At 53.6% G+C, this 16,584-nt stretch overlaps 6 protein-coding genes across 6 annotated transcripts; 2 read left to right on the top strand and 4 right to left on the bottom strand.

Moving 5' to 3' along the window:
* Nucleotides 1-564: 564 nt before the first annotated feature.
* NUU61_002920 (putative adhesin) lies at nucleotides 565-915 on the top strand (the record flags this gene model as incomplete). The annotated part of the gene is made up of 1 exon (XM_056653502.1): nucleotides 565-915. The coding sequence occupies one exon, from the start codon at nucleotides 565-567 to the stop codon at nucleotides 913-915; it is 351 nt and encodes a 116-aa protein (XP_056514569.1).
* Nucleotides 916-1,298: 383 nt separating this feature from the next.
* Nucleotides 1,299-3,934, bottom strand: NUU61_002919 (DNA replication licensing factor MCM7; the record flags this gene model as incomplete). The annotated part of the gene is made up of 4 exons (XM_056653501.1): nucleotides 1,299-1,370; nucleotides 1,447-3,364; nucleotides 3,422-3,552; nucleotides 3,617-3,934. 4 exons carry the CDS (start codon nucleotides 3,932-3,934, stop codon nucleotides 1,299-1,301), a joined length of 2,439 nt encoding a protein of 812 aa, XP_056514568.1.
* A 242-nt stretch (nucleotides 3,935-4,176) lies between these two features.
* On the top strand, nucleotides 4,177-8,054 carry pex1 (AAA family ATPase peroxin 1; the record flags this gene model as incomplete). The annotated part of the gene is made up of 4 exons (XM_056653500.1): nucleotides 4,177-4,344; nucleotides 4,401-4,634; nucleotides 4,692-4,770; nucleotides 4,825-8,054. Coding segments are annotated over 4 exons (3,711 nt in total), but the record flags the coding sequence as incomplete, so codon positions are not given.
* A 348-nt stretch (nucleotides 8,055-8,402) lies between these two features.
* Nucleotides 8,403-9,950, bottom strand: NUU61_002917 (uncharacterized protein; the record flags this gene model as incomplete). Its single annotated transcript, XM_056653499.1, has 3 exons — nucleotides 8,403-8,914; nucleotides 9,569-9,823; nucleotides 9,914-9,950. 3 exons carry the CDS (start codon nucleotides 9,948-9,950, stop codon nucleotides 8,403-8,405), a joined length of 804 nt encoding a protein of 267 aa, XP_056514566.1.
* A 239-nt stretch (nucleotides 9,951-10,189) lies between these two features.
* Nucleotides 10,190-11,828, bottom strand: NUU61_002916 (S-adenosylmethionine-dependent methyltransferase; the record flags this gene model as incomplete). The annotated part of the gene is made up of 3 exons (XM_056653498.1): nucleotides 10,190-11,113; nucleotides 11,175-11,471; nucleotides 11,565-11,828. The coding sequence occupies 3 exons, from the start codon at nucleotides 11,826-11,828 to the stop codon at nucleotides 10,190-10,192; spliced, it is 1,485 nt and encodes a 494-aa protein (XP_056514565.1).
* A 538-nt stretch (nucleotides 11,829-12,366) lies between these two features.
* Nucleotides 12,367-16,117, bottom strand: NUU61_002915 (carbamoyl-phosphate synthase (glutamine-hydrolyzing) CPA2; the record flags this gene model as incomplete). The annotated part of the gene is made up of 4 exons (XM_056653497.1): nucleotides 12,367-12,474; nucleotides 12,559-13,320; nucleotides 13,347-15,613; nucleotides 15,775-16,117. 4 exons carry the CDS (start codon nucleotides 16,115-16,117, stop codon nucleotides 12,367-12,369), a joined length of 3,480 nt encoding a protein of 1,159 aa, XP_056514564.1.
* Between the last annotated feature and the right edge of the window lie 467 nt (nucleotides 16,118-16,584).

Raw genomic sequence — 16,584 nt, 5'->3', positions numbered from 1 at the left:
CGCAGCATCCGTCTCTCTTCTAACCTTCTACCACTGCTTGCTCTGTTCTGAGCTGGCAAGTCGTTGACATCAGCTTTTCCAGGACGCCACAGAAAGACATTGGTGATGTCTCGAGGCCTTGTTCCAGATTCTCGTATTCGAGACTCGCCCAATCCCCGGGTCATCCTATCCGGCGACGAGCCGAAGTTCCCCCCCTCCAAAAGACAATCTCCGAGAGCTGAAAAGACTCAACGCCCAAGTCATACCATCGTGTACCATGGGTACCTTCCTTGATCCTGGGGTACTGAGACCTGGCTGGGCCCCGTGATACCTCGTGAACTCGGCGCAGGGAATAAGCTGTTCCGGGAGGCCTGGATAGCCCGGCAGGCAGAGAAACGCAAGTCTATCACCATCTTACTCTCTCACAAGAGAGTGGAGGATATAAAAGCTGGTCACCCTCCCACTCAACAAGACGCCAACATCCCACAAGCAAATCAGACCAATCTCCAAAACTCTGTGTCTTGCAATCTCTCATACCAACCAGCATCTTCCAGCATCAAAACCCCAACACAAACTCCAAACAAAATGCAGCTCACCGTCCTCGCCGCCGTCCTGGCCACTGCCTCCGTGGCCATCGCCGGAGCCATCCCGCCCAAGTGCGGAACCTGCAACCCCATCTCGGGCCAGAACAGCTGCGACCCGACCACATCGTGCATCAACACCGGCTCGACTTTCCACTGCGCGTGCCGCGCGGGCTACAAGGCGTCCCGCCACAACGGCGACATCGCACAGCAGTTCCGGCTGCCCATGCCCAACTACGAGTTCCTGGTCTTTGTGCCGGAGAAAACCAAGTGCGATACGCTGTGTGATGACCCGTATGCTAAGGCTTCGGATATCTGCAAGGAGGTGCACTTGTATGAGAAGTGCGTTGTTTAAGAAGGTTGTTGTTGTTGTGTATGGCCCTATTGCTCTGTATGGAGAGGGGGATTGGCGGTAGAGGGGGTAGTAGATGGGCCAGGTTGAGGTTGATGCGTTTTAGTTATAATGATGTTGAGCCGTATAGAGGCATGTCACTCCTTCAGAATGAATTTGTTTTATTTGAGAGCACACTTCACACAGACCCGATCCATTGAGGATTAGCTTTGATTGAAAATAAGATCTTTTGATCATACAAATCACACCCGGCTACCTGTTCCCCCAAGACACCGAAACACCCGTTGCCCTAGATTCTACCAGTTCCAGTGACCCCTAATGCATTCTCACAGCTGACAGCAGAAGAAAACCAGATAAAACAGAACACGAAAAAAAGACAACCGCAATTACATGCCCATCTCATCATCATCGGCGCCAATAAACACAAGACGAGTGCCATTACCGATCACTTGCCAGACCTGCAGGGGAAAAAAAGTCAGTCATGCTGAGAAAGACCCTGGCGAAACAGCCAAATTGGCAGGGAAAGAAACTCACCGATAATTCGGCATACTCGTTAATAGCCATAGTAAGCTGATCCTCGGTGAAGCCCTTGGCCAGCACCCGCTCCCGAATCCGTCTCATGCTGAGTTCACCCTCATCACCATCGCCCACCGCGGCAGCACCACTCTCCATCAGGCTGCGGATCAAAGTGTAGATCTTGCTGCTGGGAGTGTAGTCGGCACCAGACTCTCCGTCATTGTAAAGAGAAGCCTTGCTGACTTCAATGAGACGCAGCGCCTCATCGACATCCTCGCGCACCACTTCCTCGCTAAAACGGAGGCGGGCCAACGCCTGGGACAGACGCACAATACCCAGCAGAGTACGAGGCGTCACATGGGCAAACTGCTTCCGCTTGGCTTCATCCAGCTTCTGCTTCTTGCGCATCGACACGTACGCACCTACCATGTAGTCGGAGACATTGGAGGGTACGACAGGCCGGAATGTCCGCGCCTTGGCGATGTACTGACGGACCTCATGAGGGGTGAACATGACACCAGAATCTTCCGTCTCCGGGTGCTTGTTGTGCATGTGGACGTAGGTGACGTGGTTGGCCAATTCCTCGTCGGAATCGCGCGAGGGCGTGTCCAGAAGCAGGAACATAACATCAAAACGCGAGAGCAGAGCGGCAGGAAGGTTGATGTTCTCCACGGGCGACACCCGTGGGTTATAGCGACCATACAGCGGGTTAGCCGCGGCCAGGATCGAAGTGCGTGCATTAAGAGTAGTGGTGATGCCCGCCTTGGAAATTGAAATGGTTTGCTGTTCCATGACTTCGTGGATGGCGGTTCGATCACCATCTTCCATCTTGTCGAATTCATCAATGCAGCAGATTCCGTTGTCCGCGAGAACAAGAGCACCTCCTTCCAGCATCATTTCGTCGGTGACCGGGTCTCTCATGACAGCCGCAGTCAAACCAACGCCACTGCTACCTCGTCCAGTGGTGTACACGCCGCGCGGAGCAACCTTGCTGATGTATCGTAGCAGCTGGGATTTGGCCACACCAGGGTCACCCATCAGGCAAATGTTAAGGTCACCACGAATGTGCAAGCCGTCACCCATATCCTTCGTCACACCTCCAATCAAGAGCAACAGCAATGCCTTCTTCACATCGAGATGTCCGTAGATTTCCGGGGCGATAGATCGAGAAAGATATTCGTACATATTGCCCGAACTTTGATACTGCTCGATCTTACGCATGGTCCGGCTGTCCATTCCCATGTCATTGTAGGACTTCTTGTGCTGCGTAATGTGCTGAGCCTCCAAGTAGGTGTCGGTCAGCAGGCCGGCGCGAATGGCCCGGAAACCAGTGTAGGGAGTCGGCAGGAAGATACCGGCAATGTCAACCACATCACCGGGGTTCAGTTGCCGCGTCAGAGCTCCATGGCAGTGAACGGTCAAAGTCCGAGGAATATGCCCCACTGGAACTTGGTCTGCCATCTCCTGAATTTTCACTTCCTGGAAGGGCACGAATTTCGATGCGCGGGTTGAGAGGAACAGCTGGCCCTTTGAGTTGTTTTTCTTGCACTCATCCGACATACACTCGGAGAGGGGAAGGAATTGCTTTGTGGTGATGGGCTGGAAGACTTCGCATCCACAGCGATCGCACGTGTAGGCATTGATTTGGACAGCGGGCTTGACATCGGAAACCCGGGTTGTAATTCCACGAACGGTAATCAGACTTCCCAAGTGTTCACCACGCACATTGCGCACAGCAAGCGCTTTCGAGTCGCGTTCGCTACTCGACCCGGAGGCTGTCAACGGCTTGAAATTGAGAGTGTATCGGCGCGTAAGCTCCGGGGGGAACATCGTCGGAGTCGCAGCAGTGTCCATGTCGGCTTCCATCGCCATTTCCATGGTCTCATTGCGCTTCTCACGCTGCGACATAATCACGTCCAACACATCATCCTTGAATCTGCTCTGGGATTAGTCGCATGTCCACAAAACCCATCCCGCGATCCATATGACCTACGTGATATCTTTGGTCTCCTTGGGCATCACACTGTCGACGGCCTGGGATACAACGTCGATGTAGCGCTTGGTGTTCTTCTCGATGGACTCGACCAGTCTCAGATCCTCGCCTTCTGGAAGGTCCTTTTCAAACTGCCATTCCAATTCGTGATGAGCATGAGCTAGACAAATAACGACACTCAAGAGACCAACTTACCACTGACAGGTCATCCAGTTCAATCACTAGGTCCGCCTTTTCCCGGTTCGCAATGTCCTGCAAAACCTGCATATACTTGAGCTTTGGCTCCCGACGTCGTCTTGCTGCGCGAGTTTCGGTCCCCTCATTGTCCTCGACATCGTCCATGAAATCATATTCGTCGCTGGTGCGGCCTCCATCGATGTTCAAATCCTCTAAGGCCTCGGTCGCAGCCGCTTCCGATGAAGACTGGAAAGTTTTGAAGTGCTTCAAGAAGTCCTTGAAGCCATCCAATTGCTTGGCATAGTCAACCGGTGGGGGGTATTGAAGCAGAGCCATGGTGGGATGAGCTTGGAAACGCAAGGTTGAAGTTTCTCACAAGGAGGAAGAGCGGGTAGAGACGCTGAGCTCCGCCTGGGCAACGCGCGACGCGAAAAACACGCGCCAGAATGCAGCTAGCTTCTCTGGGACTAGTGTGGTTCGGAGCGGATTAAGCCTCGGTCCGAGCCTCGGCCACCGCCGCGTGCCATGTCGGCCTTCTCGTAGTGTGGAGTCCGGGGATTGCCTTCTCTCACACAGCTCGGGGATCACACATCCCACTCCTCTTTCCTTGTGCGCGTGCGACTCTGCGCCTGAAAATGGCGCCCAAAAAGCCCGCCACAACGGCCGAAGTCGCCCTCGTGCCCCTCAAGAATTGTCTCGTCAATCTACCGCCGTCACTAGTCGCCTTGCTGGTCAATGCAAATACGGTCAGTTGGTTGGCTGAAGCCATGTAGCCTTTGGAGCTGATCGCTGACTATTCCAGACTGCTCAAAATGTGATCATTGAATTCCAATATAAATCGACCGGGGAGGCCGGTGGAGCTCCCCCGCAGCGGTCATGCTTCTTGGGATGGACAGGCATGCCGAGCAAGCGAAAGCTTGCGCCAGTCGTCGGAAGAGAGGGAATCGGCAGCGGCTTTTCCAGAGAACAGGAAGTCTCTACTGTCGAGCTCGATACCACGTTCGGGCGACTCCTCGGTCTGACCGAAGGACAAAAGGTAAACCCCGTCCCGCGCCATGCATCATGGTCCACGTGGGGTTCTAACACCTTGCAGGTCGGATTGTTCATACACCTCGATCCCCCAGTTGCGCATACTATCAATATTGAACCATTGACTCCGGAAGACTGGGAGAGTATGTGTCCATTAAATGGCGTTTCTATACAGTAACTGACCACTTGCGCCATAGTCATCGAACTCCATGCCACATTCCTGGAACTCAACCTCCTGTCGCAGATCCGCGCCCTGCCAAATCCTACATACAATGAGGCACAAACGGAGCATATGCACCCACTCGCATTGCATCTTTCGCCGACATCCACTGCTAATATCATCGTCACTTCCCTGACACCGGCTCCACCAACGGCGTCCCCATTTGCAAAAATTGCGTCAGATGCCGAGGTCATTGTCGCTCCCAAAGTCCGGTCAAAGGCAGGCAAAGGCTCACGAGCTGACAGCCGAAGTGCAGCTGGGAGCAGTAGGAGAAGTGCCGGGGGCCGAAGCACTTCGAGCACCGTGCGACCGAAAAGTAGCCGGTCCGATTGGAGCACCCGAGGCGCATTGTATCTCAGGGGCCTAGACCGGCAGGCGGCCAGCCAGTGGTTTGATGATGAGATGGAAGAAGACGTGAACGAAAGTCTCCGTGTTTGGGTTGACCCCGATCTGCTGGCGACCCATGAACTTCGAGGGGCAAGCTGGGTATGCATCTCGATTGTTCAGCCATCCGGCCTCAAACCCCCACCGGATCCCCAACAACAAATTGCCCAATCAGAGCAACAAAAGTCCAGTGATGCTGGCTCCCCAGCAACCAAGCTCGTGGCAAAACTACTTCCGTGGGAAGATGCACCGGACAGTCGGCATGTGGCGATGTCCACTTTATTGTGCACGGCCCTTGGCACCGAGAACATGGTTGGGGGAATCGTACGAGTCGAAGCAGCGCCTCCGCAACTGCATCGCTCGGCTGTTAAGACGCTCAAGCTCTATCCTTTCATGGCAGATGCCTCCAAGAAGAAAGATGGGCTCAAATTTGGTGCCGATACTGCGGCGTCTCGGGATGCTTTAGCAGAGCGACTCAGGCTGATTTACGGCAGCACCGGCTCGGATATTGGCTTGTTCTCCGGGCCTTTGACGGATGGAATGGTTCTGCCCAAGTCCGAGAACCATCCTTCGGTCTCTTCATTCGATGGTGCCATCATCCGGTTTGATCCTCCATTGAAAGGTGGCCCTGATGAAGTCAAGCCGATGTTTGGATGGCTCCTAGGCTCCGAAGCCAAGTTGAACCTGGACGTGCAAGCCGAAATCCCCAGACCGCTCGACACAAGCTCGTCTGCTCTGCCTACCGATGATCCAATCCCAGAGGCCGTCCCTCAAATGGTGGGAATCGACTCAATTATCTCACAGTCTTTGACAAACCTGACCAAGTCATCATCTATTTTGCTTACGGGTGGCCTTGGAGCTGGAAAGACCGCGCTCACCCATCTTTTGGCTCACCGCTTGAGAAGGGAGCATTTGTTTAATGTGAAGTACTTTTCTTGTCGCAAGCTTGTCACAGACGAGACGCGAATCTCCAACATCAAAGAGGTCCTGAACCGTCTCTTTATGTCCGCTTCTTGGTGTGCTCGTCTCGGTGGCGAGGCAGTTGTGATTCTTGACGACCTTGATAAGCTCTGCCCCGTCGAAACGGAACTACAAGTTGGCGGGGACAATGGTCGCAGTCGCCAGAACAGCGAGGTTATCTGCTCCATGGTCCGCGAATATTGCTCGATGAACTCGTCCATCGTTCTGCTGGCTACGGCCCAAGCCAAGGAGTCCCTGAACAATGTCATTATCGGCGGCCATGTAGTCCGTGAAATCATCAGCATGAAAGCCCCAGACAAAGAAGGGCGTCGAAAGGTCTTGGAGAAGCTCACCAGCCAAGACAAAGGTACTGAGTCTCTGAATGGTCATGTGCGGACGATCAGCTCTTCGACACAAGACTCGTGGTTGGATCCTTCGAATCCTGGCAGCCGCCCAAGCTCTTCTGGTGGAGATGGGTTCATCCTCGACAGAGATGTCGACTTCCTTGAATTGGCGGGTAAGACTGATGGGTACATGCCCGGCGATCTTGTGCTTCTTGTTGCTCGTGCTCGCAACGAAGCCCTCATTCGCTCGGTACAGGATTTATCTGCCTCTTCGAAAATGATCTCTCTGGGCAACGAAGATTTTGACAGTGCTTTGAAGGGATTCACCCCAGCCTCCCTCCGCAATGTCACTCTAACTTCGTCGACGACCACCTTTTCGGCAATTGGCGGCTTGTTTGAAACCCGCAAGACCCTGCTGGAAACCCTCCAATATCCTACCAAGTACGCACCGATCTTCGCACAATGTCCGTTGCGATTGCGGTCAGGTCTCCTTCTCTATGGGTTTCCTGGTTGCGGCAAGACACTTCTAGCCAGTGCGGTGGCCGGTGAATGTGGATTGAATTTCATCAGCGTAAAGGGTCCCGAGATTCTGAACAAGTATATCGGCGCCAGTGAAAAGAGTGTCCGGGATCTGTTCGAGAGAGCCCAGGCTGCGCGCCCCTGCATCCTCTTTTTCGACGAGTTTGATAGTATTGCGCCGAAGCGTGGCCATGATTCTACAGGCGTTACCGACCGAGTAGTCAACCAGCTGTTGACGCAGATGGACGGTGCAGAGGGACTGTCGGGTGTCTATGTACTAGCAGCCACGTCGCGGCCGGATCTGATTGACCCGGCCCTGCTGCGTCCCGGTCGTCTGGACAAGTCTCTGCTCTGCGACATGCCATCTCACGCCGACCGCACCGACATCATCCGCGCAGTCAGCGAGAAACTGAAAATGAGCAACGAAGTTGCCACTCGTCTGGACGAGATCGCCGCCCGCACCGAGGGTCTCTCTGGAGCCGACCTGCAGGCCGTGGTGTACAATGCCCATCTGGAGGCCGTCCACGACGCCCTAGGCGACCGCTCGACCGGGACCGACAAGCCCGGCGCGAAGTCCACCACCACCACCAAGAACTCTTCTACAAGCTCGTCCAGCCGCTCCTTTATCCAGTTCCTGTACTCATCCTCCGAGGAGGCATCTGGGTCGGTCTCCATGCCGCCGCCTGCGGTAATCGCGTCCAAGCTCGAATCGATCAAGAATTCGCGCCGGCGCCAGCGTCAGCTTGAGCAGGGAACTGGCGGTCCGCCCGCAGTCCCGGTGACGAACGGGACCGAGCCGGCCGCGGACGAGCTGCGGGACGAGATTGTTGTTCGCTGGGAGCATGTCGAGCGCTCGCTGGCGTCGACGCGCTCGTCCCTCAGCCAGGCAGAACGTCGTCGCTTCCAGGCGATATACCGCGAGTTCGTGGTGGGTCGCAATGGCGAAATGCCCAACGGCGAAGCGGGGAATGAGATCGGGGGCCGGACGAGCTTGATGTGATCTGCTGAGTTTTGATGTATGTACGATGTAGTATACCTAGGAATATATGACCCGTGGGCGCTCTTGCTGCTAAACATGTAGAGATTTAGGGTTAGCCTCTTTTTTATTCAATTAGAGCCACGGATGGATAATTAAAGCACAGCCTTGGACAGGGCAAATAGGAACTGTAGAGTTTGGCTTGTACACTGCATCGCTGTGAGATCTACTCTCCAACAGTACATATGAACAAGGCTATCTTGTCGCTAATCATGAATGCTATGGAAATATTCTTAATCCATGAGTTCCGTTTACCATTCCCGAGTTTAACCTTGATCCTCTTGACCATTCTCTCCATTCACTTTCTCACCTTCAACCATCTTCTTCGTTCTTATCATGCTCTTTCTTTTCTTTTTCTTTTCTTATAGAAAAACTCTCGTTCTCTTCTCCAGCTGCCTTTCTTGCTTCTTCCTCAGTCGCCTTAACAGCCTTCTCCGCACCAGGATTGTTCACATCAACCACGAGAGTATGTCGAGACCGCAGAATAGCAGAATGCATAAGCGGCCAAAGATACTGCGCAATACTCCCTTTGACACCATCCCCAATCCGCCACTTATCTGGCCAGTAGTACTGAACGAGCTCGCCCTTGCAATCATCTTCCTTCTGCGGATACCCATTCCCCTCTTGGCTGTCGATGAGCCGAAGATGGGCTGCAAAATCGAAGCGCAGAACCTCCGTCACGATCGACTGCTCGTGCACCATGTGCATCTTCCAGTGCGCGTACCCCGGGTAGCGGTCCTCTTTGTCGGGGCAGGACTCCCACGCCTCGAACAGCTCCTCGGTGCGGGGCGTTTGGGAGCAAGGAAAGTGAATAACCGGGCAAGCTCAAATTATTAGATTAGGAGAAGGTAAGTGTAACAGCCAGAAGATAGGGGTAAGACTGCAACGCTACTGGAGACACCATCATTACATCTACACATATCTGAATAGCACTACGGGCAGGACGGATCACAGCATCGTTGAACCGAGTTAGGAGGTCACAGATTGGGGACACAATAAAAATAATATAATATCATGGCCACGGATCAAGGTACCACATAAAATTTATTCTATATACTAGAATCCTACAAGAGCTCTGAATGGGTCCTTCAAATGATGAATTGGCCAGCGGGCATCGATAAACCACGCCGAGGATCCTGTGTCCACGTTTTATGAGAAAGCGACCTGAAGACGGACAAACCACTTGCAGGCTTTCTGATTTATGTACATGTCCCCAGTCACACCCTCTCTCCCTCCCTCCACGCCTATTCACACATTCTCCCTGCCAACTCCCAAACCTCGTTTCAAACGGGATCGATCGGCCTTCCCTCTCCCTCTCCACACCCCTCGACAACCGCAGACCTGCTTTACTCAGGCGGTAGCTAAACACAAGAAGAAAGACACCATTAGTTAAACCAGGCAGAGCAAGACAGGACACAAAAGGGTTGTAGAGATTGAAGGAATCAAAGGAATCAAAGAAACCAAAGGGTCAAACAAACTCACAGTCAGGTCAAACGGGTCCGAACACGGCGCGTCCTGGACACAAGGCCGCGGAGTACTAGACTCCGCGGCCTGCTCCAGGACCGCCGTCTCGCACCCCGGGATCTCGATCGGCCTTGGGGCCGGCAGGCCACGACGGGCCCAAATAGGGCCGCGTCGCCGCCGCTCTTCGACGTCCCGGCGGTGGCGGTCGTAGCCTTGTATCTCGCGATACCCAACTGGGACCACAGCAGAGGATTGGCTAGCGCTGGTGGCTGGGTGGTAAAGAAGTTATTGTTAGTCAAGACTGTCAATCATAGAGAGAAAGAGGTAGAGGGGGAGCTGGTGGTACTAGTAGCACTCACTCTTTTGAGTGGTCTTTTCTTTTCTATCATCGGCCATGCTCTGTTCGGGGAACCAATGGCTTGGTAGTGGTGATGGTGTAGGAGGCGGGAGTCAAGGATGCGAGATTAAGGATTTATGCGCGTCAAGAGGGCTGTGCGTAAGTGAATGAAGGAGTGAATGAGGCTAAAGTAGTGAATAGAACATGCATCCAGTAGCGACTACAACAACAACAAAGCGATAGTAAGGCGATAATCAGGCAATGTATTAGGAAGCAGCTCTCAATTTAGCCTTATTAACTACTCCTTCTCTAAAGCCAGACTAACAAGCCGCTCCAGCTTTTTCCACTCAGCAGCAAAAAGCGGCCGTGAAGTACTAGGGTCAACCCCATAGACTTTGAACTCGTTATGTACCTGAGCGAAATGAGACCCCACAAGGTTCTTGAAACTCGGCACTGTACAGCTCTCCATCTGCTTGCTGGCCAGGTCGGCAAGGATATACCAGAGGATGAAATAGAAGTTTATCTCAAACTTTTGTAGGAAGGCTGATTCCTTAGAGTTTGGGTCGAGACTCTGAGACGCGTAAATAGAAAGCTTGACCAGAATCCAGGCATGCATATGGCGGATTGGATGTGCTGAGCTGTATAAAGCGGGATCGACACGCAGATACCGGATGGCGGCTTGGATGAATGCCCGGCCGAAGTTGCCGGCAGAGAGCAGAGACACAATCAGTTGGTCGCGGAGCGAGGCATAGGGTTGGCGGGTAAGTGGCCACACGCCGGTCTTGTGGAGAATGTGGAGGGCGGATTCAAGCTCTGCAATGCTCTCTTCGGGCTTGGTCTCCGAGGCAGAGGCGGACTGCATCAGTTCTAGGGCTTTTCGCTCAGCCGTCTCCAGCACGGACGTATCTTCCGGTGTGCCCGAGAACCGGTCTTCTGGGGTATCGGTGCCCTTGGCACATCTCGTGCACCGGCAGTCAAAGAAGTATCGTTCAGACAGTTCTGTGCGTCGGATCTCGTGCGGTGTGGTGGTGTCGATGTAGGAAATAAAAATCTGCTCGTCCTTTTTGATAGGCCGGACGGCCTTGACAAAGAGCTCTTCGCCATCGAACCCAACAGTGGAGTTGAAGTTACAACTGTGGTTGATCAGAGCAGCATAGGGGTGAAGGTATAGACCGATACGGTCATAGAGTGCGGTAGTGAGATTGAATGAATTCAAGTCCAGCTATATCACCATTTAGCAGAAGATTATAAAGAAAAAAGGAATGATCCTAAAAAATACTAACCTTTGCTGCATATTCAGCGATAGACACCTCGTTCATGTCGGTTTCCGAATAGTTTTTGATTGCTCGCGCTGTTAAAGTGACCCTGTCCAGTTGGGCTTGGCTTTGTTCGATCTGCTGCATATGAGTCTCTAGACCTGAGAAGACATCAAGCTCCTGGGTGCTGTATTTATTACGTCCTGTCCTTAGGACCATACGCAAGATAGCTCGAGCATTGTTAGGAAGCACCATAGGCTTGACCTTCTGAAAGATCGGGCATTCAAGGGAATGGGCAAATTTCCAATCTTTGGACTGGCAAGCCTAGATTAAAGGTCAAGTTAGCAATCACCTTATAAGAGGAGGTAAGGAGGGCATGTTAAAAACATCATGGACAACATTCGAGGAAGTACACACCCTATCACAATACTTCACAACCCGACACCCCGTACAAGCCTTTAAATCTGTCTCGCTCTCCAGCTGCTTCTTTCCAAAGCAGCCCGAGCACGTATCATCAAGACGAGGCTTATCAAGCACCGCCACAAAAGGCACTTTGATATACACCACATCCTCACCGGTCTTGATGTCTGTCGATGCAAACAAACCCTTGCCCATACCATCCGGGGCCAGGCGCGGAACTGTCCGGGTAAAGACTGAGGGCAGAGGAGTTTGAGAAGACATGATCAAACTATTCTTCTCGATATCTGTATACCAGGGAGGGGATTTGGATGCAGCCAGATGAAAACAACTTGTGGATGAATTGGGAGTGCATCGTGTGATTAGTCATCTTCAATTTCTTGGCTTGCAAGTATAAGAATGACAGAAGAGATTCATCCATAAACTTGAAGAAAGAAACTTGGAAATCCTGAAAATTCTTTTATCGCTCAAACACGCAATTGACTACAAACAGATCATCCCTCCAAGTAGACCAAATTTGACCAAGGGAGACTAGATCACAATGGAACAGCCGCAAGACTCAAGCCCGAAACAGATAACTATAAATGAAACAGAGAAAAGAAATGGCACGCCATCTATCAACAAAAATGCCCTATCCACTACACCATACAGAAACCAAGCCCTACAGTGGAGTCCAGATGGAAGGGCCTTGGCAAGGGAGAGGGGGCTATAGAGGCCAAGGAAAGACAGAGAGATAGCAAAAGTCTCGCTCTCTTTCCTTGAGTAGGGGGCGGTTCTGTCATTTTGTGCAAGGAACCCAGATTTACAGCAGCTTGCCACCGACAAAGTTGGACCAGGTGCGGACCTCAGAGGGGATACCCTCACCACGGGGCAGCTTCTCGTTCATGCACTGAGCGAAGAGCTGGGCAGTCTATAGAGAAGGAATAGTTAGCATGTTGATTGACCAGATTCATGTATGACATAGTCCAGTGGACTAGACTCGGTAAAGGCATACCTTAGGCTCCATGAAGAGGGGCACGCTGAAGTCGACCGCGTTGCGGCGCATCACGTAGTCCTCGTCCAGCTGGGTCTTGCCACGGGTCTTGGCAAGGTTGAAAACTCCACGGATGTCGTACTTTTGGAACACCTCACGGAGGGCACGCTTGTCGGTCTTGGGGAACTCGATCACCTGCACCGAGACGTTGTCCTTGGCGGTGGACTCGATGTGGGCCTTGACGTCGGGACTGGCGGCAAAGAACTTGTAACCCAGAGGGTTCAAGTACTCAACAACCTTGGCCAGGTGGGGCTGAGTGATGTCGCCACCAAGCAAGATACCCTCACCGGGCTCCGGCAGGCGGAAGTTCATGGTCGACTGGAGGGAGGACCAGTAGGCCTCGACCAGGTCCTTACCGAAGCAAGCAATCTCACCAGTACTGGACATCTCGACGCCCAGGAACGGGTCGGCACCGGCCAGACGGGTCCAGCTGAACTGGGGCACCTTGGTGGCCACGTAGTCACGCTTGGTCTTCATGAGGTCAACGGGCTCGGGAATGTCACGGCCGACGAGCGCCTTGGTGGCGACGTCGATGAAGTTGGTGCCCAGAACCTTGCTGACGAAGGGGAACGAGCGGGACGCACGGAGGTTGCACTCGATCACCTTGAGCTGAGGAGCAGCACCCTCCTGGTCGGCCTTGATGATCTGCATGTTGAACGGACCGGTGATGTTCCAGGCATTGGCAACCTTCTCGGCGATCTCCTTCACGCGGCCCATGATGGACTCGTCCAAGTCAGCCGGGGGAGGACCAGGGTAGCATCGCCGGAGTGGACACCAGCAGGCTCGACGTGCTCACTGACGGCGTGAAGCAGGAGCTTGCCGCCGGAGGCGACAGCGTCCACGTCAATCTCCTGGGCACCCTCGATGAACTTGGTAATAACAACGGGGTGGTCGGGGGAGACAGCACTGGCGTTGAGAAGCTTCTCCTTGAGCTCATCAACACTGTAGATAACATTCATAGCGGCACCGGACAGGACGTAACTAGGGCGAACCAGGACAGGGTAGCCGACAGACTCGGCAAAGCGCTCAGCCTCAGCAACGGACGTCAATTCCTTCCAGGCGGGCTGGTCGACACCGATGCTGTCCAGGATCTGGGAGAACTTGTGACGGTCCTCGGCCTTGTCAATGTCGGCGGGGTCGGTGCCCAGAATGTGAGCACCGCCAGTCTCCTGCAGGCGCAGGGCAATGTTCTGCGGTAGCTGACCACCGACAGAGACAACAACACCACTAGCACTCTCGAGCTCGTAGATATCCATAACGCGCTCGTAGCTCAACTCTTCGAAGTACAGCTTGTCGGCGGTATCGAAGTCAGTGGAGTACGTCTCGGGGTTGTAGTTGATCATAACGGTCTTCTTGCCCATGTTTCGGAGAGACAGGGTAGCGTTAACAGCACACCAGTCAAACTCGACTGAACTGCCAATACGGTACACACCACTTCCCAGGATGAGAGTGCCGTGGTCGTCGAAGGTGACATCGTGCGAGGAGGCGTTGTACGTAGTGTAGAGGTAGTTGGTGTCCGCGGGGAACTCGGCAGCCAGCGTATCGATCTTCTTCACCCAGGGAGTGATACCGAAGGACTTACGACGGGCACGGACGTCATCCTCGGTGGATCCGACCAGGAGGGCGATCTGCTTGTCCGAGAAACCAAGCTTCTTCGACTGCAGCATGATTTCCTTCTTGATACCGAAGAGACTGCCGATCTCCTTGAGTTCGTGGTGGCAGTCCACGATGTTCTGGAGCTTGTACAAGAACCACTTGTCGATCTTGGTCAGCTCGTGAACCTTGTCCACCGAGTAGTTCTCGTGGAGCATGGCCTGGCCGACAGCCAACCAGCGACGGTCGGTTGGGTTCTGCAGGACCTCGTCGAGGTTCTCGAAGTGGTCACCCTGGAAGCCAACGTATCTGGGGTCGACCTGGCGGATGGCCTTCTGCAGCGACTCCTCAAAGGTACGGCCAATAGCCATGACCTCTCCAACCGACTTCATAGCACTTCCAATGTCCCGGTTGACGTGCTGGAACTTGCTCAAATCCCATCGAGGCATCTTGGTGACGATGTAGTCCAGACTGGGCTCGAAGTTGGCGGTGGTTGTCTTGGTGACGGCATTAGGAAGCTCGGGCAGGGTGTGACCCAGGCCGATCTTGGCCGCGGTGTAGGCAAGAGGGTAACCGGTGGCCTTGGAGGCCAAAGCCGACGAGCGAGAAAGTCGGGCATTGACCTCGATGACACGGTAGTCAAGGCCATCGGGCTGCAGGGCGTACTGGACGTTGCACTCGCCAACGACACCCAAATGGCGGATGATCTTGATGGCGGCCGTGCGGAGCATGTGGTACTCTTCATCGGACAGTGTCTGACTCGGGGCCACGACGATACTGTCACCAGTGTGAATACCCAGCGGGTCGAAGTTCTCCATGTTGCAGACCGTGATGCAGTTGTTGGCCGCATCGCGAACGACTTCGTATTCGAGCTCCTTCCAGCCCTTGAGGGACTTTTCCACCAGGATCTGGGGAGCGAGAGACAGGGAACGGGACGACAAGTTCTTCAGCTCTTCCGGGTTGGCTGCAAATCCAGAACCCAGACCACCCAGAGCGTAGGCGGATCGCACAATAACGGGGTACCCGACTTGCTCGGCAGCGTCCAAGGCTTCGTCGACGGTGCCGACAGCAATCGATTCGGCAATGGGAATATTGATCTCCTTCAGGGCCTGGGCAAAAAGCTCACGGTCCTCACTGGTCTCCAGAGTCTTGATGCTGGTGCCAAGAACCTGGACGCCGTAGCGCTCAAAGATACCCATGCGGTTCATCTGCACACCCAGGTTCAGAGCAGTCTGGCCACCGAAGCTGAGCAGAATACCGTCAGGGCGCTCCCGCTCAATGACGTGGGTAACATATTCGGGGGTGACGGGCAGATAGTAGACTTCGTCCGCAAGCTTGTGGTCGGTCTGGATGGTGGCAATGTTGGGGTTGATGAGAACGGACTGGACATTGGCCTCCTTGAGGGCCTTGAGGGCCTGGGAGCCTATTTTGAATTGACCAGATGTTAGTTGACAGAATTGGCGTGATTTGCCCGGGATTGAGAAGCCCTGTGCATTCCCCGCAGGGGAGCTCGTGCTGGCAACCCCGTAAAGGAAATGTGATGGGTCGAAATCCACGAGCATTTTCAAATCATGGCCCACATACCGGAATAATCGAACTCTCCGGCCTGACCAATACTCAGACCACCACTACCGATGACCAGCACCTTCTTTACATCGACGAGGTTACTGCTGGGTTTCACCACACCGCTGGCGAGATAAGACTCGGACGACGGAGGAGCCTCGGCGGCCAGACGGTGCAGAGTGCTGGAGAATGAACGCAGCTGCTGGGAGCGCGCGGGCGAGGGCAGCTTCTGCAGGCGCAGGGTCGAGGCCGTCGAGCGGACGGAAGAGGAGAAGGCGCGCAGGGAGAGAGCCGGGCGAGCCTCAACGAGGCAGCGCTGGCGCAGCAGGGACGCCGCCTGGCCACAACGAGCAGCAAGAACCATTGCGCACTCCGCCGCACGAGAGAGAAGGTAATGGGGGGGTTCAATTGCTCGAAGGTGGGAATTGCACAAGAGACGGACGTCTCTGGATTTCTTTTTTTTCTCCCCACCGCGTCGCTAATTGGTTCGCTGGCTCACCGTATGGTCCACTTTTTTTCGAAGGAACGGGTCACACGAGATGCGATGTTGGGAGCTTACTATAATACTAGTACTAATGAGAGAGAGATAAATAGAAGAGGTTCTTATTTTCTTATTTAATTTGGGAGGATCTTCTCGTTCCTTTTTCCAAAACTATGACTCAATGCGAAAATTAACTGCTCAAGTGGGTAAAATGGGTCCAGGAACATCGACTCTACGTGACAGTAGTATTCTGCGAGGATAATTGGAAGAATTACGAGTAGTCAAATGAATTAAAGATCACAATTGAAATAGACAGAAGAGTAAAGAGTAAAGAGTAAAGAACAAGAAAG

The sequence above is a fragment of the Penicillium alfredii genome (genome assembly GCF_028826965.1).
Source record: "Penicillium alfredii strain IBT 34128 chromosome Unknown utg000004l_segment0_segment0, whole genome shotgun sequence".
Lineage (NCBI taxonomy): Eukaryota > Fungi > Ascomycota > Eurotiomycetes > Eurotiales > Aspergillaceae > Penicillium > Penicillium alfredii.
This window is presented reverse-complemented; position numbering and strand designations above follow the sequence as displayed.